This window comes from Orussus abietinus, unplaced genomic scaffold (assembly GCF_000612105.2).
Source record: "Orussus abietinus isolate OABI.00-Male unplaced genomic scaffold, Oabi_2.0 scaffold137, whole genome shotgun sequence".
NCBI classification, from domain to species: domain Eukaryota; kingdom Metazoa; phylum Arthropoda; class Insecta; order Hymenoptera; family Orussidae; genus Orussus; species Orussus abietinus.
In genome coordinates this window covers 168,552-192,797 of record NW_019394423.1, presented here as the reverse complement: position 1 = coordinate 192,797, position 24,246 = coordinate 168,552, and the positions used below count along the sequence as shown (strand labels likewise).

At 38.1% G+C, this 24,246-nt stretch overlaps 2 protein-coding genes across 4 annotated transcripts; one reads left to right on the top strand and one right to left on the bottom strand.

The window, feature by feature from the left end:
• Positions 1–1,558: 1,558 nt before the first annotated feature.
• LOC105694730 (ruvB-like 2) lies at positions 1,559–4,758 on the top strand. 2 transcript variants are annotated; one of them, XM_012415660.2, is made up of 7 exons: positions 1,561–1,883; positions 2,409–2,522; positions 2,595–3,029; positions 3,100–3,532; positions 3,636–3,904; positions 4,062–4,167; positions 4,505–4,758. In XM_012415660.2, the coding sequence occupies exons 1-7, from the start codon at positions 1,878–1,880 to the stop codon at positions 4,528–4,530; spliced, it is 1,389 nt and encodes a 462-aa protein (XP_012271083.1). In that variant the 5' UTR covers positions 1,561–1,877; the 3' UTR covers positions 4,531–4,758. The 2 variants fall into 2 exon arrangements, with proteins under 2 accessions (XP_012271082.1, XP_012271083.1); XM_012415659.2 differs by lacking the exon at positions 4,505–4,758 and having other exon boundaries at positions 1,559–1,883; positions 4,062–4,498.
• Positions 4,759–5,043: 285 nt separating this feature from the next.
• Positions 5,044–11,639, bottom strand: LOC105694731. 2 transcript variants are annotated; one of them, XR_001103542.2, is made up of 4 exons: positions 11,306–11,639; positions 6,118–6,249; positions 5,454–5,639; positions 5,044–5,385 (listed from the first exon to the last, which is right to left on the bottom strand). XR_001103542.2 is itself a non-coding variant. In XM_012415662.2 (3 exons), exons 1-3 carry the CDS (start codon positions 11,409–11,411, stop codon positions 5,611–5,613), a joined length of 267 nt encoding a protein of 88 aa, XP_012271085.1. In that variant the 5' UTR covers positions 11,412–11,639; the 3' UTR covers positions 5,044–5,610. The 2 variants fall into 2 exon arrangements, 1 of the variants encoding a protein (XP_012271085.1); XM_012415662.2 differs by having other exon boundaries at positions 5,044–5,639.
• Between the last annotated feature and the right edge of the window lie 12,607 nt (positions 11,640–24,246).

The following is a 24,246-nucleotide window of genomic DNA, read 5'->3' as shown; positions in this document are numbered from 1 at the left end:
ATGATAATTATTTACATATTGTTGTGAAGTATCCCTGACCCACTTAATGTAGTTTTTGTTAAATGATTATTCACCGAATTTCTTAACGAATATATTAAAACATGTTTTATTAAAACTAAACAAGGTTCTTAACGATTCAATTGTTCCATCCTCTGAAACGAAGTCAGAATATTATCTTAGCTTAAAAAAAAAAATAGTTTATTAATATTTATACAGTGAAATGCCACAGGAAAATTTACAATGCATCCACTTTCGGACGTGGAAGTGCAATCATGATTTCATGTCTGTTATATATTTACGTTCTACACCATTAGGAAATCCATTCTGCCCTGTGGGCGATTCAAATTCCACGCTGCTCCCACCGCTAGTACGCCGCGCGGCTGGAGAGGGCAGTAGGTCCGCGAGGAAACCATCGATGAATACCAGTATTCAAGTGTCGAACATCACAGCGTCAGTGCTGACTTAAACGTGACAAAACGATCAATGTGCTGTGTGGTTCGTAGTTGCAAGGAAAAAACTGGGAAGGTGAAGAAAAGGAAATAAGATGAACCCGTCGTTTCGTTTCATGTAACTTGAGAAATTGGTTCTTTTTAAATTTAGTAAAGTTATTTTTCATTCTGAAAAAGTAATGAAAAAAGAACGATTATGGATGTTAGACTCCATGAGTAATTGCTTATTACTATTATCTGTAGAGAAAATAATTAAAAAACTAACCTAGACTGGAATAATGACAGTTTTGGGTTTAAATTTCGTTCTTTCATTTTACACTCAATGTGAAAAGTAGAAAGACCTATTCAAATCTGGCGCAACGTTTTGACATGTAATATGGGTGTCTCTCCGTCTCGTGGCTTCACACCCCCGTGGAGAAGTTTCTAGGTTTGTTCATTTTGCGAGTGCACCTTCATCGAGTGTACATTTGTGGACATGAATGCCTTCCCTACAGGTATAGTCCCGCTAGTAGGCGATAAGCAAGCATTCCTGTCCGTCACTGTACACTTTCTCTACACTTTCTACCCTCGATCCCGAGCGAGTGCACGATGTTATAAAAAGGTTTGTTCGCGTCGTCTGCACATTCTACACTCGAGTGTAACGAGTGTACATAATATTCATGGTTTTCTACGCGTGTATTACAACGTATAATACGTTCTTAGCTTTCTACGTGAGCGCTAAGTATATTATACCCTTCTGTTTCTAAATAGAAAATAATAAATCCAATTCGAAATTTGATATTAAACTGGGTTAAGTCGAAAGAATTTGAACACATGCCAAATTAATTACTTCCAGAGATGAGCAGCTCTGGTGTTAAGAAGTAACATTCTGTTAACACCTTTTACGTGTTTATATGTGCGCTAAAAGACGTTAACCTCGCGAATATATAAATCATGCATCTGCAGAATCCGCCATATTGAAAGCCTAAAATTCTAAACAATTTTGAATACAATCGCTAAATGAATTGATTGTTCCTTAAAATATTTCCCTGTTTACATATGTGCTGAAAGATGTTTATAATCGAGCATAAGCTGTATATCGTCCATCTGTGGCATTCTTCATATTGGAAACGTAACTTACTGGTTTTCTATGATTTTCTCCGGTAAACTACTTTGTTATCTAATATACGTCGAAAACCTCAAAAAATGCGAAATTACCCAACCATTACGTCCAGGATTTCTACTACCCTCTGAATCGCGACGGTAGCAACACTGCTCGTCAGTCAGGATTAAGCAATCTCGCTTATTGATTGGTTCTTTCCCGACAATACCCGACAGGCCGGCCAATAAAAACGATTGCTTTAGTCTGCGTTTTCCTTCATTTTCGACGGTAAATACGACGGTGTCAACAGTTTTCATTCCTGTTATTAGTGATTATCACGTGTGATCATGGCGGTGAGTATCCTGTTTTTGTAATTTTGTTTCATTGTAGTTTATTGATAAGACACTGATTTTATATAATATTATAGTTAGATGTAATAATCTAATGATAAGACTGTTACAAAATGAGGATTGTAGTAAATGAGTAACGAGGTAGCCGATAGTAACGAAATACCGGCTATAACCTATAATTTTCAAAGATGTAACCTATGATTTTCAAAGTATATTCATGAATAAAAAAGGAAATAGTATAGAAATTTATATTTATAATCTAACTAATCTTAGAACACGAACTTATATGATTAATTATTCAAGACAAGTTTCATCAATATTAGTTGCCATGGTAACATCAGGAAAGTACCCTAACCTAAGAGTAGAGGCTTTTATTAGTTAAATGTTCTATATTAATGGTTACTGAACATTATTATATATTACCTGTTCTTATATCATATATTATCTGTTTGAAATGGTATATAGTATAGATACTCGATGCTCGATTTTTAGATACTAACATTAATATTGGACATCTCCCATTTATAGGCTGTTGCAGCAGCGAAAGTCCAAGAAGTTCGGGAGATTACAAGAATCGAGCGAATTGGTGCTCATTCTCACATTCGAGGTCTGGGATTGGATGACAGTTTAGAACCACGAAATGTAAAATCTTTTCTGTGCAATAATGGTAACTTTGATAATAACATAAATATTAAACTTCTTTTACTTTCATAGGTTTCTCAAGGCATGGTTGGACAGCTTATGGCACGACGTGCTACAGGCGTTGTTCTAGAAATGATTAAAGAGGGCAAAATAGCAGGTCGTGCCATTTTGTTAGCTGGTCAGCCTGGTACTGGAAAAACAGCTATTGCAATGGGTCTGGCGCAAGCTCTTGGTCAAGATACACCATTCACTTCTATGGCTGGTTCAGAAATTTATTCTTTAGAAATGAGCAAGACGGAAGCTCTGACACAAGCTATTAGAAAATCAATTGGAGTTAGAATCAAAGAAGAAACTGAAATTATCGAGGGTGAAGTTGTTGAAATTCAAGTAGATAGACCAGCTACAGGAGTGGGGGCAAAGGTTGGAAAGTTAACACTGAAAACAACTGAGATGGAAACGATTTATGAATTAGGGAACAAGATGATCGATAGCTTAATGAAAGAAAAGGCATGAATTTTTAATTACTCTAAATATCTTTATTAAATGTGACAATATTAATTTAAATTTTATTCATCAGGTTCAAGCAGGAGATGTAGTAACTATTGATAAAGCTACAGGAAAAATTAATAGACTTGGTCGGTCATTTACTCGAGCCAGAGACTATGATGCAACAGGATCACAAACTCGCTTTGTACAATGCCCGGAAGGAGAACTGCAAAAGCGTAAAGAAGTTGTTCATACGGTTACATTGCACGAGGTTGATGTAATAAATAGTCGAACACATGGATTTCTTGCTTTGTTCTCTGGTGATACTGGTGAAATTAAGTCTGAAGTACGTGAACAAATAAATGCTAAAGTAGCAGAATGGAGAGAAGAAGGAAAAGCAGAAATTGTACCAGGTGTCCTTTTTATTGATGAGGTTCACATGTTGGATATCGAGTGTTTCTCATTTTTAAATAGAGCATTGGAGAATGAGATGGCACCAGTTGTTATAATGGCAACAAACAGAGGTAATTATTAAAATTATGGCTCAGTTTACTAATTTTCGTTTAGGTAATTCCTATGTAATGCATTTATTTTTTCCTATTAATACTTTTACTGAATCCTTTTTAGGTATCACTAGAATAAGGGGCACAAATTATAAAAGTCCACATGGTATCCCCATCGATTTGTTGGACCGTATGATCATTGTTCCAACCAGCCCCTACCAAGAAAAAGAATTGAAAGAAATTTTGAAAATTAGATGTGAAGAAGAAGATTGTGAAATGGCAGATGATGCATTGACTGTGCTTACAAGGATAGCTTTGGAAACATCACTAAGATATGCTATTCAACTTATTACTACAGCTTCACTTGTCAGTCGCAGAAGGAAAAGTACAGAAGTAAGTATTGGATTGCTTTTAATTGCGCAAGGTAGAAAAGACAAACAAATAATTAACATACAGTTATAAAAACTTCATCACAATTTTTTTCCCTGAAGTACGTTATAACTCAAGCTTACTATTATAGAATACTTTCTACTTTTATATCTATTTCTAGGTCAGCATCGAAGATGTCAAACGCGTATATTCTTTATTTTTTGATGAAAGCAGATCCACGCAATTCTTGAAAGAATATCAAGATGATTTTATGTTCAACGAAATACGTAAGTATTCAGATTTTTTATTAAAAAGGTAATAATATTTACCATTTGAAGCCGTTTCTCCGCAAAATAATCCAAGATGTAAATTTGTTAGTGTAACTCGGACAATTGTTAGTAGACATAATGTATACTATTGGGTGTAATATAAAGCATGGATCACGAGGTCTTTTTAATTTTAATATTCAATACTGCGTATGCAAATAGAAACGAAGAAAAAGTGCAGCAGTAATATCAATCAAATATCAGATTTACATTTAATGTTTGAACTATATACACTTAAAATAATTAAGTTTCATAATGTTTTCGATTGTTTTTTAATTATGAATTTATAATGTTTCAGCCGAACAAGCAATGGATGTTTCATAACACAACAATGATCAGATCTAGTGATATTCGCTATTATTACTCTTAAGGTAACAACACTTTTCAACTTACGTTGCAATAGTACTTTTCCTGATTGTAATGATTCCGTATTCATTGATTGATTTTCTACTTTAATACTGTAATTAGTTTAATAATGTTTTAGCATACGACCCATGCAACGTGTTTCACTTTGTTTACAAAAATAAACTGTGAGAACAGTTACGATCCGTATTCACTTTGAGTTCTAATATGAGTAATTACCTGCTGCTAATGGTCAATACTCTGTTTATGTTTAACTTAGCAAAAACAGGTCTTGTACTTACATAATCATTGTCTGGTTCAACTTCAAACCACTGTCATTATACGTCAGTAAAACTTGATAACGTATCATTGGTATATCGTTTGAAATACTTCAATTTCCTTCTACCGTTTTTAAATCAGCAGTAGGTCATTACTGTGGTATGTCTTACAACTACAAGTAATTCATTATATTTTGAGTTAATATAATTATTCTTTATTGTGCACTATGGTTCGTACTCGCTGTTTATATTTTTAACGAATTTAGATGAAATTATTGATTCCGGGGTTGTAGGAGATATAAACAGTGAACATGAATCTATATCTGTTCCTCTTAGCGTCGGCGTTGACACGCTGGAGGGTAAACTAGTTTTTGGTTTCAAGCTTTGAACCGCTGTGCTGAACTCGACCTAGAAACTGATTTTCAGAATGACTTTAGACAGTGGATTATCCTTTGATGAAACAAAATCACAAACGGAGATACCGAGTTTGACTGTAGGTTGTGAGTTGATCAGGTATATCGACGAGGCAATTCGTTTGCCGTAATAATAGTGTAAGAATCTGTAAGGTAAGCATTTCTTAAACTGATACCAAAGCTGTACAGTCATCTCAAAGTGCCTTTACAGTACATAAGTTACGATATTTATGGCAGTTCTTGCAAAATTATTACTGTTCGTTAGCCTCTCTATAATCCTGATTTGGCATGAAATAAATCCATCGTGATCGCAATTAGGTCAACGTTGATTATCCACGAATATGGCGATGTTAGCAGACAACAACGTTACATTACGCTTTCTTCTCGTAGCTCTTCTTCACTGGAACAGAAAATCGTTCGTGTGAACTTTCATAAAAAAAACATCACGTATAAAACTATCAAATACCTTTACTTGTTTGAAAAACGATTAGAAAAAGGTAAAAGCATTTTACACTCTTGTGGCTTTTGTATAAAATAGATAGAAAAAGATAAAGTGGAGCGCAATCAGTCGACCGTAATATACTAAACGGTCTCTGCCTTCAAGTGAAGTATATTAGGTAATACTGCCAGATAAACCGGATATTATAATTAACAGTTTATGAGCTGCCTGGAGCACATTTTGCAACAGGAGAAACAAGGAAGCTTAAGAAATGTCACATGTAAAGCGAGTTCTGCAGTGACCGATTTTAGCTAAGGACCGGATAGCTGTACGATCTAAAAGAATCGATTTTCTGATGAAAAAATAAAGTTGAAATTATACATGGTGATTATCTTTCATAAAAATTATTCAGGTTGCATTAAATATGTAAAAAATTCACCTGTAATTAATTTTAGTACGCCATCCGGTTTGAAAGCAGACTGGGCCTTCTTGTCCTTCGATATGAAATCAAAACCATATTCGACTTTATAAACTGGTAGTGGAATCACCGTGGACGATACAGGTACCATTACTGAAATCAGTAAGAGAAATAAATAGATTATTAACGCTAATAACAATACCGCGAAACAAGCGATTTTAATTAAATATTAAGTAATAAAATATAACAATTATCGACCGTATGTTATCGAGAACAATATAGTTCTTCAATATCTATTACACTTATAAAAAAATTATAAGATCAATGCAAAAAGAGGATATTACATGTGGTATTTATACTTCTTTTTGCGCTAGATTCTTCAAACTACACTGTGCTTATTTATTTATTATCATCAATTTCTTGTGATTTAATACAGCCAATATATTTCACCTGGAGCAAAAAAATCGTATTAGGTATACATACGCACTAATCTAATATAAACGTATAAATGAAAGCAATGTGGAAAGAAGGATTTAAAGATTAAATAAAATTGTTTGCTCCCAGCGTTAGCTACCACGCCGTATTCTGTACGGACTCATGTAAAGCCATGCCGCAAATATCGATGTGTAATTCCAACTCGAGGTACGCATAAGGCACCTGAGATCACATCTTGCTATAATCGACACCCACGCGACCTGACGTCAGCCCACCGTTATTCGCACTTGTCACCAAGCTTGTAACACTCCAAATTTCGATTTCGGTTCTACATCTCGAGGCATGTTTGTAAAAATAGCTTATCAACGAAATCAGGGCTAACTCATTTCCAGAAAGATAATACATGACCGTGACCAATTAAGATTCATTTGTCCACTTCAATCTTCCCTACGATCTTCTGTTTCGGACGGAACGGGTTGTAATTAATGAGGGGAGAAAACTGACTTTCTTAAGGTGAAGTGAAACACGTCGAGGAACTTGATCGACGTCGATAAAGAAGATTTTTCTAAATGCCTACGTTGCCGACGTTCGTTTTTATATCGACAGCTGTGTCGAATTATATTGGGTATTGTACCAAATGGCACACTCTGCCTGTTGTTTTCGTACAATAAATATCAAGAAATCGAAGTAAAACTCCAGAAAACCTCTGAATTCACGCTTTCTGAGGCCCTAATTGACTGCAGAGGGACCCCCTGCGCCATCTGTGATTTCCAGGTCAATTAAATTTTCACTCCGAGACCTCGTATTCCCATTGTTTTAGTACAGAAGCACATACAACACTTTTTTGCCTTTATCCCGTTCAAATGCGAGCGTATCGACTACCAAAGTGTTCTAAATTGTCGTAAAATTGTCCTGACCCTTTCGTTTCTCATATCAGAGCCTTCGATAATTGTATATTGATCGAAATACGAGAGCTCGACGCCATTTTGGTTCTGGTCTGAGCTAAGTTAAAAAATTTTTTCCACAAATTCAAATTTTTAATGGATCAGGATAATTCTGAGATGATCAGGAGTGACGTGTCAAAGTTTCGGACAGTTTGGTCTAATACCCTTTAAAAAAAGTGTTGTATTCGAATCGACTGATTTAAAGAGAGTTTCACTTCACCTTAATGATTCAACCACCAATTATTTTGCACTAACGGCTACCTGAAAAAGAATGTAAAGGATAAGTTGCAAGAAATATTTTTATTTATCACGGGTATACGTATCTTGTGTATAAATGCATGAAAAGAAAAACAACTTTTCGAGTACTAAGAACGTAGTCTTCGGTATTAAGTAGCTGGAATTCGTTTTAGAGAAAGGGAGGGAAAGTTATTTCCTGCAGTTTATTTACGTGTACTAGAGTCGTCCAAAGACTGCCATGGATACCATGAAGTTGTGAGCTAGAAACTTTCGAATGCGACACCCATCTTTTCGGCAACGCAATCTTCCTTTACGGATCCTTTTCTTATTCACATTTATGTAGAATTGCTTACATTCTGCCCTACTTTGCATGGATGAATTCACTAATTCCTGTACTACGTCATTCGAGGATAACAGCAAGACCTGGCAGTATTTTGAAAAAAAGATTCAACAAATTCTCTGCTCTGTCAAGGTATTATAACAATTTCCTACTAATCGGACACTGGCATTTTCACGGTGGGACAATGCATCGAATGTAATAATAATGCTGAGTTAAGTGAAAAGTGCAACTGCAATTTACATTTCACATTGTTGCCCACGTGCAACCGCGAGCGTTGATAGCTTATTGCATTTAGTGTCGCGATTCTTACAAAATTCGATTATAGTTCCTGCGAACATTCGCTGTGTGTACTAAACTCGCAAGAATATGATTTTTAAATATCATTATGACTTGCCGACCTTAATAAAACGTTTACTTAGTTTCCCTGGGAAAATCTTGGTGGCATTCATGGCTTCGCGTCAGGATTTCTCAAATAAATGTTCCCCATAAGTTCGGCAAGCTTATCTGCGAAGTGTCCTTTGTTTCGGATAAATTAAATTAAGTACAACGTTTGGTGCTTCCTACGAGTGCATATGTGAAATCGCGAGTGTTGATGGGTTAATACCGTGGCCTTGATTTTCATTATAAAAATCGATTTCACTTGGCGCTCTTAGTATTCTCTTCCGCGAGCTGGCGAGCTCGCTGGGATGGCATTTTCTGTAATCTCATTGTAACTCGATAACTTTAATACAATTTATGATTAGTTTCTCTCATAAAATGTTGCCTGTGTGCGCAGTTCCGCATCGGAATTAGTTCGACATCGTTGTTCATTCCAGCTCGAGAAGTTCGCGGGCAAAGCCCGTTGTCCCAAGTGCTTCGAACCGAATCTAACCAGGGATGGGCAAATTTTAATTCAACTACTAATTTAAATTACTTTCCGTTTTAATCCCCCGACTGTTTTAATCCAGTCCCGAACCCGTCGCTCCTTAATAGAACAAAAATAAAAATGACTCGATTGAAAAGAATTAAATGCCAGGAATAATTAAGGAGAAACAACGCGGAATAAAATTATTCTACATTGTCCTACCTACGAACTTGATGTTGCATTTAAATTGATCGTCTCGATGAATAACAATTTCATAGATGTCCGTATAATTAGTTTTTTTTTTTATAATTTATATTATGTGGAACCAATATTCTATACGTTACATGTGGATTATGACACGATTACATATGAGCTAATTAACGTTAATATGAGTTAAACCACGTTAAAGTTTGCACGATATTCGGTTTTAATCCGATGCTTGACGGTATTGCAGTTTGGTGACCTTAATAATCCTAACGATTAGTTTCTCCGATAGAGCCTTGATAGCTTCGCGGCTTCGAAATTAGTTCAAGATTGTTGCTCGTTCAAGCCCGAAGGTTGTGCGCGAGATATCCATTGTTACGGATGTTTTAGGTCGTAGGAAGAGCTCGAACATGTATGTACTAATTTTGTATTAATAGGAGCCTCATTCCATTTCACTCGAAATACATCCAGACTCTATAAAAAAGGAATATTCCAATTAAACATAAAACACGATTTGGAACATTTTCATCCCAGCGGTATAATTGTAGCAGTACTGTCGTTTGCTTTTATATCTTATATTTCTGTCTCTGAATTTATTCGTTAACCGCATTTTGATTCACGATTAATGTTACGTTTCATTACCGAAGTAAGATGTTTAAACTTTGAGGCATTTTTTGTTGAATTGATAAAAGCGAGCAGGGGTTTCCCTAATAAGGCCTCGAGGAGCTCGAGTAAGAATTAATACGAAATTGTTGCTCGTTCATGCACGAAGGTTGTGTGCAAGGTGGCCATTGTTCCAGGTGCATTAAGTCGAACGATATCTCGGGTTTCTCGGAGAAAGCGCCACACTCCACCCAGGAGAATATGCGGCATCGCGTTTTCAAACAAGTTCCCCGGGGGGAAAAAATGGATGAGAAAAGTTTCCCTCGGATTGCAACCGGAAAAGTGCCGGACTCTCCTGGCTGCATAATGCAGCCTTTCTGCATTTGGCACTCGACGAGTATAATAATTAAGTGCCGCCGAGTGAACCTATTTGCATTTTTGGGTCTCACGACCAAGTGACCGGTGGAAAAAGAAAAAGGGAACCAGACGTCTTGTTGTCTTTATTTCTCCACACCTACCGTCATTTTTGTACTTCGTTAATTTTTCATACGATATTTCGGCATAACCCCGCTATTTTATCTTTTATCTATTATCCAAGTATGTAAAAAATTATGAAAAATATGTCCTTTTAAATACATTGGACCCACAGGATTTTTAAATCCTACGATTTGTCGAGTCTGACAGGTTATTTCAATTAAATATTTGGATACGTTTTTACGTTTTTCTTATATGTGAGAAGTGAAATATTATTCCCCAAGAATTAATTTATTTAGTTGCATGATTTGGTTTCGGTGCAGTAAGCGTATAGTAGTGGAATTCTCATCCAGGAGACACATATTTCAGGATTGCATATCTGACCTCTTTTGTACCCTCGAACACTTGCATAACCCAAGATTCCTATCTAAAGTATTCATAACCACGTGGGCGGTATATTATTTTCACACGTATAATCCTACATGATCCGAATATTGATTCGTATTAAAAATTATTATTAACCGTCATTTCGACAGGACGAGGAACTTTTCGCAGCCGGTTTTTAATCAAACTTACTTGTACGCTGCCTCTCCTTCCGGGGGATTTAAATAAATTTCAAACAATCACCGTAACATTTGAAAATATTAAATTGACAAGATAAAAGAAGAGATGGGATGCCGCAATTTTGTCCGAGTTTTAAAACTACAACTGGAGAAAGGAAGCTTGTCTTAATTTTACCTCGCAATGAAAATAAAAATATCTAAAAACTCGCCGTGAGTTATTTAAATGAATAAATTCTTGACACCGTTAGTGCATTTCAAATTATTCCAACGAGTGAAAAGTCTAAACCTTAAACCGAAAGCCACCTCCGATTTCTTTTTCGCATACCCCATATCCTTACTCCGAATTCTCCCACTTATTCAATAATTCGTCGGGCCCTTTTTTTCGCAAGGCTTAAAAAAATACGGCAAAGCTTGAGTAAAGATTTTCAAAGCCTCCGGAACTGAAAGTCTCGACTTTAAAGCAAGTGCGCCTGCATAAAAAATGAAGGTCCGTGCTTCCCTCGTGAAATGCCCTGGTTGAGCAAACGGTACCCCGAAGAGAGACTTCTTTTCTTTGACTCATTACCGGGCTCGAAGATGTTGTCCTCGTTCCTCTTGTAGATCGTCGGCTTCCCGAGACTTTCGGCAGCCAGGCACATCAGGGTGAAGAACCAAATCACTTTTGAAGTCATGCTTCCCGGGGATATCTGTCTGGAGAATCACCTGGTGCACCTCTTTGCACCTCCTTGCACCTTGGCGCGTTTGTACGAGGAGAAGAGCGCCGCTCCGGGGAATCCTGCTCGAAAGGTGTCCCGTTTTGCACTACCACCGTGCGTACGGTGAAAACATTTGCCACCAGCGGGGAAAGTCGAATATGTAATGTTATTTCGCGCGATCGCGAGTAGAGACTGACGATACATCGAATCGCCTTGTCGAGTCGGATGCGATCGCTCCAGGAGAGCGGCGGTGAAACACACATTAACATACTCGAGCTCGATCCTTGCCATCTTTGCTAAGCCTTACCTACGCGAACAGGCTCGAGCTTCTGACTCTCCTATCGGACTTTTTTTTTTATCTCTTTTTCCTCCTACCTATGTCGAAAAAAGGCTTCCTGTAATTCGTGTTCCTTCTTGTATTATATATTTATTTTATGGGGGCCGATTTTCTTCCTCGAATCTAGGGAAAATGCTAAAAGGGAAGCAACTTCCGAGATTTTGGGATCCTCGCTTGAATGAAAATGTTAAGGTGAAGTGAAACGTTGAGGAACTTGATCGACGTCGATAGAGAAGATTTTTCTAAATGCTTACGTTGCCGACTTCGTTTTTATATCGACAGCTGTGTCGAATTATATTGGGTATTGTACCAAATGGCACACTCTGCCTGTCGTTTTCGTACAATAATTATAAAGAAATCGCAGTAAAACTTCAGAAATCCTCTGGATTCATGCTTTCTGGGGCCCTAATTCACTGCAGAGGGACCCCCTGCGCCATCTGTGATTTCCATGTCAATTAAATTTTCACTCCAAGACCTCGTATTACCATTGCTTTAGCATAGAGCGCATACAACACTTTTTTGCCTTTATTCCGTTCAAATGCGAGTTTATCGATTACTAGAGTATTCTAAATTGTCGTAAAATTGTCCTGACCCTTTCGATTCTCATATCACAGCCTTCGATAATTGTATATTGATCGAAATATGAGAGCTCGACGCCATATTGGTTCCGGTCTGGGCTAAGTTAAATCATTTTTTCCAAAAACCCAAATTTTGAACCTGTCAGGACAATTCTTAGATGATCAGGAGTGACGTGTCAAAGTTTCGGACAGTTTGGTCTAATACCCATAAAAAAAAGTGTTGTATTTGAATCGACTGATTTAAAGGGGGTTTCACTTCACCTTAAACACCTCACGTGAGATTATTCGACGAAACATTTAGTGTCGAGTGATGATATGTGACAGAAAAGAACGATTTATGAAGTGAGAAAAGACCCGAGGAACGAACGCGTTAATTTGTAACAAGTTTAAGCACATTTCAGATCAATATGGCCTTCTTGACTGAATTCGAGTTATTTGACGATGATGACCGGACATCACCAGTCTCGCGGATAGCGAAGAGAGCACGTCGATATATTTTTGATCTATATACCGTCCAAAAATATCATTTTCGCAAGAATGATATTTGATGGTATATTAACAATTGTATTTATTCTCACTTTGTAAAATCTATCTTCATTTTTGTATTATTTCGCGTATGGAACTTGGACCTTTTCGCAATTATTCGTTTTTATGTTCGGTACGAGGTATAAATTAACACCGTTTTTGTTCGTAGTAGTATAGCCACATATATGGTACGCTCATGCTCACGAATTCCACTATGCTTTCAGTCTTTCATTTCGCATTTTCACCCGGAAAATACAAAATCTGGTGTATTCACTCAGGTGAGATGAAAGTACGGCATGTGAGCACTCGTATCAAAGATACCAAGTCATCCTTCTGTTTTTGATTTTAGCGTTTTCGATATTCTGAAACATTTTATTCTGATATATTTTTGATCAATATACCGTCCCAAAATATCATTTTCGCAAGAATAATATTTGATGGTATATTAACAATTGTATTTATTCTCACTTTGTAAAATCTATCTTCATTTTTGTATTATTTCGCGTATGGAACTTGGACCTTTTCGCAATTATTCGTTTTTATGTTCGGTACGAGGTATAAATTAACACCGTTTTTGTTCGTAGTAGTATAGTCACATATATGGTACGCTCATGCTCACGAATTCCACTATGCTTTCAGTCTATCATTTCGCATTTTCACTCGGAAAATACAAAATCGGGTGTATTTACTCAGGTGAGATGAAAGTACGGCAAGTGAGCACTCGTATCAAAGATACCAAGACAACTTTCTGTTTTTGATTTTAGCGTTTTCGATATTCTGAAATGCGTTACTTGACATCGATGGTGATAGTTTAAATAATGACAACGTCAAGATCGTGGGTACAAAATAATGTATGGCTTATTCCAAGGACTAAAAGTTGTGCCTTTCGGATTCCCGCACCCGAGGAAGTTCTACCGTGTACCCGCTATTGTTCACGTAATGCATGTAGGGAGTATTGGAGAAATTAATAACATAGTTGCAGTATTAGTATGGCGGACGATTTAGAGGGAGAAACTATCTCAATTTGCTGTGACCGTTAAATGTCTTGTTACAAATCGTATGAGAGAAGTGGTACAATTGCAAGGTTGGTAAATCAAATACTCATGTAAAAAGCTGGCAACACTGTTCACGTGTGTGGATATGAAGTTGTTTCAAAGAATCTCCCAAAAGACGAATAGGACAATTTTGATCCTACTTCTGAGACGCGTTGAGGTAGGAGTGGAATAAAGTTTATTTATCGTTACGTATAAAATAATTATCACTATTTGAATTATTTTCGTCTTTTTCGTCTTGCCTGTTATACCTCTGCCTTGAATAATTTTTGTACACCTTGTAACGAAGATAACTGCAGTTACACGGAGAGAAAAAAGCAGTTATAATTACTACAATTGGGATAGATATAACAGCAATCGCTGGGAAATATAAGGATAGCAGTTCTACAAAGTAATGATTGCTCTGCTAAAAATGTCAAATGTACAATTTCAGTGTAGTACACATTATTACAAAGAATGATTACAGTTACAACGATACGACAGTTATATTTACAATCGTGACAGCATAAACTCGTCAATTGAAGCAATAGTTACCACATAACGTGTGTATATGATAACGTTCGCTAGTGTACTCTTTACTGTTAATACATGTAGAAAGTAACATGCAGCAACGCATTTATTACCGTTGGGGTGGCTAGAAAATACAATAGCGACATGTGTATATTACAGTCAGCTCGTGTAAAAACTACCATTGACAAACGTCAACACATATGTATGTTGCCGTTGTTGCATGTAAAAAGTATCACTGTAAACGGTATCCTTTCCTGTCGGGAACTCGGGAAATCCCTACAGATATATTACATTGAAAACATTAAATATGTGTTTTGTGTGAAGCTTACCTTGGAACGATTGTTCTAGGATTTCTAACCTCTACTCCTGAAGTTCATTTTTTACAAAGTCATCCATGTAGTCATTTAATCAAACTATTACAGTGAATTGAAAAAGTAAAACTCTATCTTAAATTAGATCGAAAACCGAATTTCGAAGAGGACCGAATGATGCGGCTACCGAAGTCACAATGAATCTAACAGTTCGCGAGACTGCGCAACTAATGCATGTGACGACCCGAAAGCTTCTCGCGCTGTCTTAAACGCACAATAGGAACAACAACAGTTCACGCTTGCAAAAATTTCTAGTGCTACGGTATATTATACGGTTTTCAATAGAGTTCTTGTTTTTAAATTTTACAACTGTGATGGTCAGTTTTACCCGTGCCTTATACGTGTAATTTTTACTTTCCAATGTTATACATGTAACCCTGTCAGATGCAAATATAACTACAATTTATTTACAAGAATTCTACAGATGGTCCTACAGCCGCAATGGTTAAAGGGACAAAAAATTGTAATTACATCTACAATTATTGTTGTTAAGGTTACAACGATGCTTTGACCCGCTAGCATACGTAACGATTACAATATTATTTTTCTGCATGTAGGTGACTATTGGTCGATTCCACCAACATCGATTAAATCATCGATCATCTAACCGTGTATTAAAGTAAACTCAGAGTTCATTATAACCGAGGATTAACTTGTTAACCGAGGGTGGTGGAGCCCAACACAGAATCTGATTGAAATATTTCTCTAGACCCTGTTTTTATCTAGATTCAAATGTTTTTTAGCCATGTGCAAAAAAATTGTTTCAATGGTACACAATTTCCCCTATAACGGGCATCAAATGTATCCAATTTGGTACTTCATGAATCTCAGTGGACGTACATTTCCACTTAAAGTGAAGTGAAACACGTCGAGGAACTTCATCGACGTCGATAAAGAAGATTTTTCTACATTCCTACGTTGCCGACGTTCGTTTCTATATTGACAGCTGTATCGAATTATATTGGGTATTGTCCCAAATGGCATACTCCACCTGTTTCTTTCGTACAATAATTATAAAGAGATCGAAGTAAAACTCCAGAAATCCTCTGAATTCATGCTTTCTGGGGCCCCAATTGACTGCAGAGGGACCCCCTGCGCCATCTGTGATTTCCAGGTCAATTAAATTTCCACTTCAAGACCTCGTATTCCCATCGTTTCAGCATAGAAGCGCATACAACACTTTTTTTGCCTTTATCCCGTTCAAATGCGAGTTTATCGATTACCAGAGTGTTCTAAATTGTCGTAAAATTGTCCTGATCCTTCCGTTTGTCATATCATAGCCTTCGATAGTTGTATATCGATCGAAATATGAGAGCTCGACGCCATTTTGGTTCTGGTCTGGGCTAAGTTAAAAAATTTTGTCCAAAAATCCAAATTTTGAATGTGTCAGGACAATTCATAGATGATCAGGAGTGATGTGACAAAGTTTCGGACAGTTTGGTCTAATACCCATAAAAAAAGTGTTGCATTCGAATCGACTGATTTGAAGGGGGTTTCACTTCACCTTAAATACCATATACGAAAAAATACCCCGAACTAGACCACACTTCTCATTACATACGGGAAAGTGAAATATTATCGGAAGAATATTCAACGTCACATTCCCCATTGATTTAAAATGCCGGCGCCAGATTATACACGGCACGTACTCCTCGGTCGTCCTCTCGTGTACTGTAAATACGCCTTGACTTGCATACCATGTCAAGGCGATGCAGGATGCATCAGATAATTCCATTTCGGAGTTTTTCCTCGCCTCATCGGTAGACTCATCGAGGACAATTTATACGGTGCCATTGTCGGGGTGTAATGAGATCCAATATCTGATCACGTAAGTCCCTTTCGGGCACTTAACGGGGCCCCATTGTCCGATGAATACCCGAACGAATTCGTAAAGTTTGCCGAGATCATTCCCAGCGTTCAGGGATCGATACGTCGATACATGGTGACCCGTAAGAGAACGTAAATGGGGAACGCCCACGAATCGTCGGTGATGCGAGTACATGTTGCTCGACGGTAAATCAAGGTAAAAGCAAGGTGCCCCGTACTTTAAAGGGAAGTCAAGGATTAATGCTTCCGTTTGATTCACCGACGTCGGAAAGATGAAAAACAGCGAAATTTCCACGTCGTAAGAACGTTTAAAACAATCATTGTTATAAGATTTTACGGGCGGAATTTGCATCGCGATGGCATATTTATTAACATTACATATTATCGCTGATGACACTCGAGCGTAAATTTCAATGGGAAAATAAAAACGCCCTCGTGGACGTTTATTTATAGCTCCGAATGTCCGGCAATGCTCGTAAACCGTGTGCGAAGGGAATTCGGAACATGGAACAAATCGTCCTACTTTATCTCTTTTGTGAATCGGGGGTTGAATAATGACGTTGGATAGAATTTATCGGAATTCCTAGGATTTTTTTTTTCACATAAACCCTCGGACTACTTGAGATATAACAAAAATTGGAAGGTAAAATTGCAGATATCTCAATTTTCTTCAGAGGACAAGGAATTGGTGTCCTGGTTAACCACATCGAATGATCAAGGACTGAACAAAAATGTATGTTTATCGTTTTATAAATATAATTAATATTAATTTTGTTCAGTCCTTGATCATTCGATGTGGTTAACCAGGATGTCTTGATCGTTTCATTTTTTTTATTTCAGCATGCTGCAAATAGTGAGTTTTTCTACATTCCGGTTTTAGTCTTTACATTTTAGGCGGCCAAGGACAACCTTATCGGCGGAGATAATTCTAATGCAGCGTGTACTCTTAAGGTGAAGTGAAACCCCCTTCAAATCAGTCGAATCGAATACAACTCTTTTTTTTAAGGGTATTAGACCAAACTGTCCGAAACTTTGACACATCACTCCCGATCATCTAAGAATTGTCCTGACACATTCAAAATTTGGATTTTTGGACAAAATTTTTTAACTTAGCCCAGACCAGAACCAAAATGGCGTCGAGCTCTCATATTTCGATCAATATACAATTATCGAAGGCTCTGATATGAGAATCGAAAGGGTCAGGACAATTTTACGACAATTTAGAATACTCTGGTAATCCATACACTCGCATTTCAACGGGATAAAGGCAAAAAAGTGTTGTATGCGCTTCTGTGCTAAAACGATGGGAATACGATGTCTCGGAGTGAAAATTTAATTGACCTGGAAATCACAGATGGCGCAGGGGGTCCCTCTGTAGTTAATTAGGGCCCCAGAAAGCATGAATCCAGAGGATTTCTGAAGTTTTACTGCGATTTCTTTATAATTATTATACGAAAACGTCAGGCAGAGTATGTCATTTGGTACAATACCCAATATAATTCGACACATCTGTCGATATAAAAATGAATGTCGGCAACGTAGGCATTTAGAAAAATCTTCGTTATCCACGTCGATCAAGTTCCTCGACGTGTTTCACTTTACCTTAATGCAGAGCAGGTTACAAGGTAAAAAGCGCCTCGCGTTGCAATCAAGTCGAGGGAAGATACAGCGATTAAAATGGGTTCGAGGAAGATTTTTTATTCTAACCAGGGGAAACCATAATAGGCTCCTGTAGGATCTTTACTCGCATGGTGTACCTCTTCCGAGCAGGTGGAAGTGGCGTTAAGCCGGTTTAAAATACCGAGCGTAACAACGAGAGTAACGACGTAACAACTTCGGTCGGAGAAATTCAGCGATCTCGCTCGGGCCTCGGAAGAGGTCGTCGAGAGAGTTTTTCCTTTTGAAGACGATAAATACGCCTCTCGTGTGAAAACCGGCGAAGACCGTCAAACGACAAGTGACTAATTACGAATGCTCAGTCGCCATGACAGGGAGCCGGCTTCAGCGTCTAACAATGAAACTGGGTTAAAAAGTGAAAGGATCCAGTTTGGAAAGAATGCAAAGCCGGTGCTGTTCGCGGCAAGTCGACTTGCCCACGGCGGCCAATTCCTCTACGCGACCGACCGAGAAACCTTCAAGAAGGTAACTCGAATTGAAAGGGCGGCCATATTTTAATTAAACCCACTTTTCGCCGGGAACTTGTTAACGACGTCAAGAATAATTCCTCTCACCTTCCGAGACGCTTAAAGGAAACGTATTCGAACTAAGAAAGCAGTTTTCTGAATGTCTGACGGTCATTCTAAGGGTTCTCCTTAAGGCGAAGTGAAACTCCCTTCAAATCAGTCGATTCGAATACAACACTTTTTTTTAAGAGTATTAGACCAAACTGCCCGAAACTTTGACACATCACTTCTGATCAACTAAGAATTGTCCTGACACATTCAAAATTTGGATTTTTGAAAAAAATTTTGTAACAGCCCAGACCAGAACCAAAATGGCGTCGAGCTCTCATATTTCGATCAATATACAATTATCGAAGTCTCTGATATGAGAAACGAAAGGATCAGGACAATTTTACGACAATTTAGAACACTCTGGTAATCAATAAATTCGCATTTGAACGGGATAAATGCAAAAAAAGTGTTGTATGCGCTTCTGTGCTAAAACGATGGTAATACGAGGTCTCGGAGTGAAAATTGAATTGACCTGGAAATCACAGATGGCGCAGGGGGTCCCTCTGCAGGCAATTAGGGCCCCAGAAAACATGAATTCAAAGGATTTCTGGAGTTTTAGTTCGATTTCTTTATAATTATTGTACGAAAACGACAGGTGGAGTATGTCATTTGGTACAATACCCAATATAATTCGACACAGCTATCAATATAAAAACGCACGTCGGCAACGTAGGCATTTAGAAAAATCTTCTTTATCGACGTCGATCAAGTTACTCAACGTGTTTCACTTCACCTTAAACGTTGTTAACGCTGAAACTACCAAGCCGGTCGCACTTTTTAATTTCAAATTATTCCTTAAATTTTATCGTTTCCTCTTAACCGATTTCACTACCTTTATTCTTATAACGTGTATATAAAATCAATTTAGCATTGTCTATTTCTTTTTCCTCGCAGTTTGTTGCGAGATACAAGTGCATTGTATCTATTTCTACCGTAGCAGATCAAATAACCATTGAATAATCGACTCCGAAGTTTTAATTTTAAAACTGATTTGGATGTACATATAATATATGATACATCCCACGATATTATTTCAATCTAAATATGGATACCAATACACGTTAGTTCGAACGTTCTCATTTTATTTCTTTGATTGGTTGTATATCATAATACAAACAATACTCATCGCGTGCATGTATTTCATCAGTCGACTGCAGATCTTCGCACTTATTATTTCGCAAGTAAGTTCAATCAATTAGAAATAATATAAACGTTGACGATAACTTGCATTCAATTGACAAAAATATAAGTCTTATATTTTAACCAGGCATCTGATCAATTCCGATAGAAATATATATGTACATATATAAACTGTCGATAGTTTCCGCGTTAATGTTAAATCGCGAACAATTACGAATGGATTTTATTTATTCGGGAAGTAAAGAGTTGAATCTATTTCGAATCAAACGCTTGAATGTTATGTATACGTATATATATCGCGGTGAATTTTTATGACACACTTTATTTGTTTGGCGGAGGAAGTATGTCAAGTATGCACTCGAAAGAAGTTGCCGAGACTTTCTGATTTCTCTTCCGGACACTTCATTTTCCATTTAAGATTAAGTGAAACCCACTTCAAATCAGTGGATTCGAATACAACACTTTTTTTTAAGAGTATTGGATCAAACTGTTTGGAATTTTGTCACGTGACTCGTGATCATCTAAGAATTGTCCTGACACATTCAAAACTTGGATTTATGGAAAAAATTGTTTAACTTAGCCCAGGCCAGAACCAATATGGCGTCGAGCTCTCATATTTCGATCAATATACAATTATCGAAGGCTCCGATATGAGAAACAAAAGGGTCAGGACAATTTTACAACAATTTAGAACACTCTGGTAATCGATAAACTCGCATTTGAACGGGATAAAGGCAAGAAAAGTGTTGTATGAGCTTCTGTGCTAAAACGATGGGAATACGAGGTCTCGGAGTGAAAATTTAATTGACCTGGAAATCACAGATGGCGCAGGGGGTCCCTTTGCAGTGAATTAGGGCCCCAGAAAGGATGAATCCAGAGGATTCATGGAGTTTTACTTCGATTTTTTTACAATTAAGGGCGCTTACCACTCCAGCGATTTTGCAGGGCCTCACGGGGACAACGATTCCGAACGTATTTCTAAACCGATCGAGTTTAACGAGTACTCATATCGAAGATGAAATGTTGACCTGTGTTTATATGGGAGCGATTTTCGATAAGTGGTCATTATCATATAAAAAAGTGCAACGACATAATTTCAATGCCCTTTTACCTAGGAAGGAGGTGCTCGATCGAAAATCGCTCCCATATAAACACACGTCAACATTTTATCTTTAAAACGAGCACTCGTTGAGCTCAATCGGTTGAGAAATACGCTCAATATCGTTGTCCCCGTGGAGCACCTTTTTCAGGATTTTCAAGTTTCTCGCGAGGAATTTGAGCATTCCTTAGCAACCGTTGCCGACTCTAGGCGGAGCGTCCAACTTGCGTGTGCGTGCGGCCGAGGGTCACACACGTTTCGGCGCCTAGTCCAGAGGCGTCTAGCCGTTGTGTGAGTTGTATACGTGCAAAATACGCACACATTTTTCGCCCGTTGCTAAACACTGCCCATTATGCGTCGCGTCTCCCTCATCCGAGCGAGAAAGTACGTTTTGGTTACCTCCCACCGAATTCGATGCTAATGCCATCTAGCGGTGGGTCCCCACTTGGTGGTGAACGCCGTTAATGTACGAAAACGACAAGTGGAGTATGTCATTTAGGACAATACCCAATATAATTCGACACAGCTGTTAATATAAGAACGAACGTCGGCCACGTAGGTATTTAGAGAAATCTTCTTTGTCGACGTCGATCAAGTTCCCTGACGTGTTTCACTTTACCTTAAACGTGTACGACGTATCGGACTCCGGAGTGAATCCTCTTTTATCTCTTTCTCCCTGCGGCTAGTGCATATCGACCTTCCATTGATTAGGCCATCTCTCTTCGTCCATTAATGCAGATATACTTAAATTTACTGCACCCAGATGTCGAATAAGACGTATAGTTATGCATCGCGAGCATCGTACGCCAGATTAATTGTGACGGTAATTGAATATCGCTGTAGAGGCACTAGATCAGAATTAGTGCTGCATCGGCTGCACGCGAATGCGCTTAAAGAAGCATGAACGTGGCAGGTGCATCGCAGCTTTTTCAGGAACAGCCAGCCCTGAAGTTACGGTGTTAAAAGAGTAATACATCTGTTATCAGCCAACGACACGTACGGATTTCTACTTGCGAGAAGAGGTAACTTTGTTTAATGCACTTAACTTAGCCGTCTCAGCAAACAGGTACATTTGCTCTATATGTTTATTTTCCGAAAGATTATGGAATTTTTACAAATCTACGTGCACTTCATCTCCTCGTTAACGCGTGTTATTTCATTTTGGATTTCTCCAGGCAACGTACAAAAAGAAAAACATAGATCCTGTGTCTACGTTTACTTTCGGAGAAAGTTGTTGAATGACTTTACAGTTCCAAGGCAAATCAAGTACTAGGTAAATATCTCTGATTGTGACAAAGTACTTCACGAGTCTCAAATTAGATAAGTCAATACAAATTTCATCTTGGGCATTGTTGAGATATTTTATGGAACAACGTGTCTAACTCGAGTTCTACATCGCCCGGTAAACTTTAATTTTCTACGTATATTCAGTCTCATATATTATATTTTCTATCCCATTTTAAAGTTAACAGGCACGAAGTTGCTCTTTCTTTTTCTCTCCATGTTTGCTGAAGACAGATCGTCGATCTTAAATCACTGCACGTTTTCAATGCAATTGCAACTGGATAAATAACTCTGATGCCGATATAGTATTTCAAAAGACTGAAACTATTAGGTTGTCCCATAAGTTCCTTCCGCATCGTGTATTCATGTCCTATGAAAAAAAGGGAAGAAACTTATGGGACAACCTAATAGATAAACTAACCAAACTTTCACCTTGAAAATGGCTCAACCATTTCATGAAAGAATGCGTATATAAGTTCAATTCCACATGGTGCGATAAAATTTGATAACCGGCGTGGATTCGGTCCCATATTTAATATTTTCTCCCGCATGCAAAGCTACAAAGGTAATAAACTAAAAGAATCTTTACCTTTCCTCTTCGCATTTGCCGAAGAGAAATCGCTGACGTCCAATCACTTTACACTTTCGATGCAATCGTTCTACTGGATAAATATTTCCTATTCCGACAACATACTTGACGAATCTCGAATTAGATAAGTCAATAAAAATGTCACGCCGAACACCGGGCAGATGTTTCGTGGAAGAACGCGGGTAAATTGAATTCCCCGCCGCTTGGTAAAGATTTGGTCCCGGTGCTCTAACGTCCCGATTTTACGGGCAGTTTATATATTTCGCGGATTAATGTTTGCTCGGTGAACCACATTACCGGGCAGGGCTCGGCAAGCGTTTACTGCGCGGATTTATTTATTCTCTAACAGGACTTACTCGCTAAGTACCCCGACGCGGTTGTTCGAGATGCATTAACATTCTGCGGGTCTGCGCTCGCCGCGTGACTCGTTACAGTCATTATGATAATTAAAGGTCTATTAACGCAATCAAAAACGAAAGCTCATCGAAACCTGTATTTCGAACGTTCCTTAATAACAGACTACGGCGGTGCAGTAGCTACATTATACCCAACGGTCTCATTCGCTCGACAGCTCGGGGGAACCTAATAAGAAGAATGATCGATCGCTCGCGGTATTTAATTATGCGAATATCATTTATCGCTACTCGTCCTTTGCCGTTGCATGCGCCTTGACGCGATAAATGACAACGCGTCCTTATGGCCGGAAAAGGCTCGTAATCCTGAACGGACCCCCCACGATCCTTTCGCGGATCGTATACATTTAACCCTTTCGTTACCTTGGACGAGATATCTCGCGATCCAATACTGGCCGATTCACGCTTTTGACGAAATATCTCGCGACCCGATACTGGCCGATCAACGCTTTTGACGAGATATCTCGTGATCCGGTAGTAGCGGATTAACGCTTTTGACGATAATTTAGCTTCCTAGCACTAATATTTTCACATTCTAGACAAATTATTTTGTGTTCTGCCTTTGAGTTTTTATGTCGCTTATGGTATGTCTTGAGCATTCATCTAGAATGTCAAAATATTGGTGCTAGAAAGCTAGATTATCGTCAAAAGCGTTAATCCGCTAATACCGGATCGCGAAATATCTCGTCAAAAGCGTTGATCGGCCGGTATCGGGTCGCGAGATATCTCGTCCAAGGTAACGAAAGGGTTAAGGTAGGACCTTCCGTGTCCATACCTCTGATTCCGATCGTAAATCATCTCAAGGTACTCCGTGCGAGGGCCGATGGTCGAATTTTGCTAAAAGTGTAACGT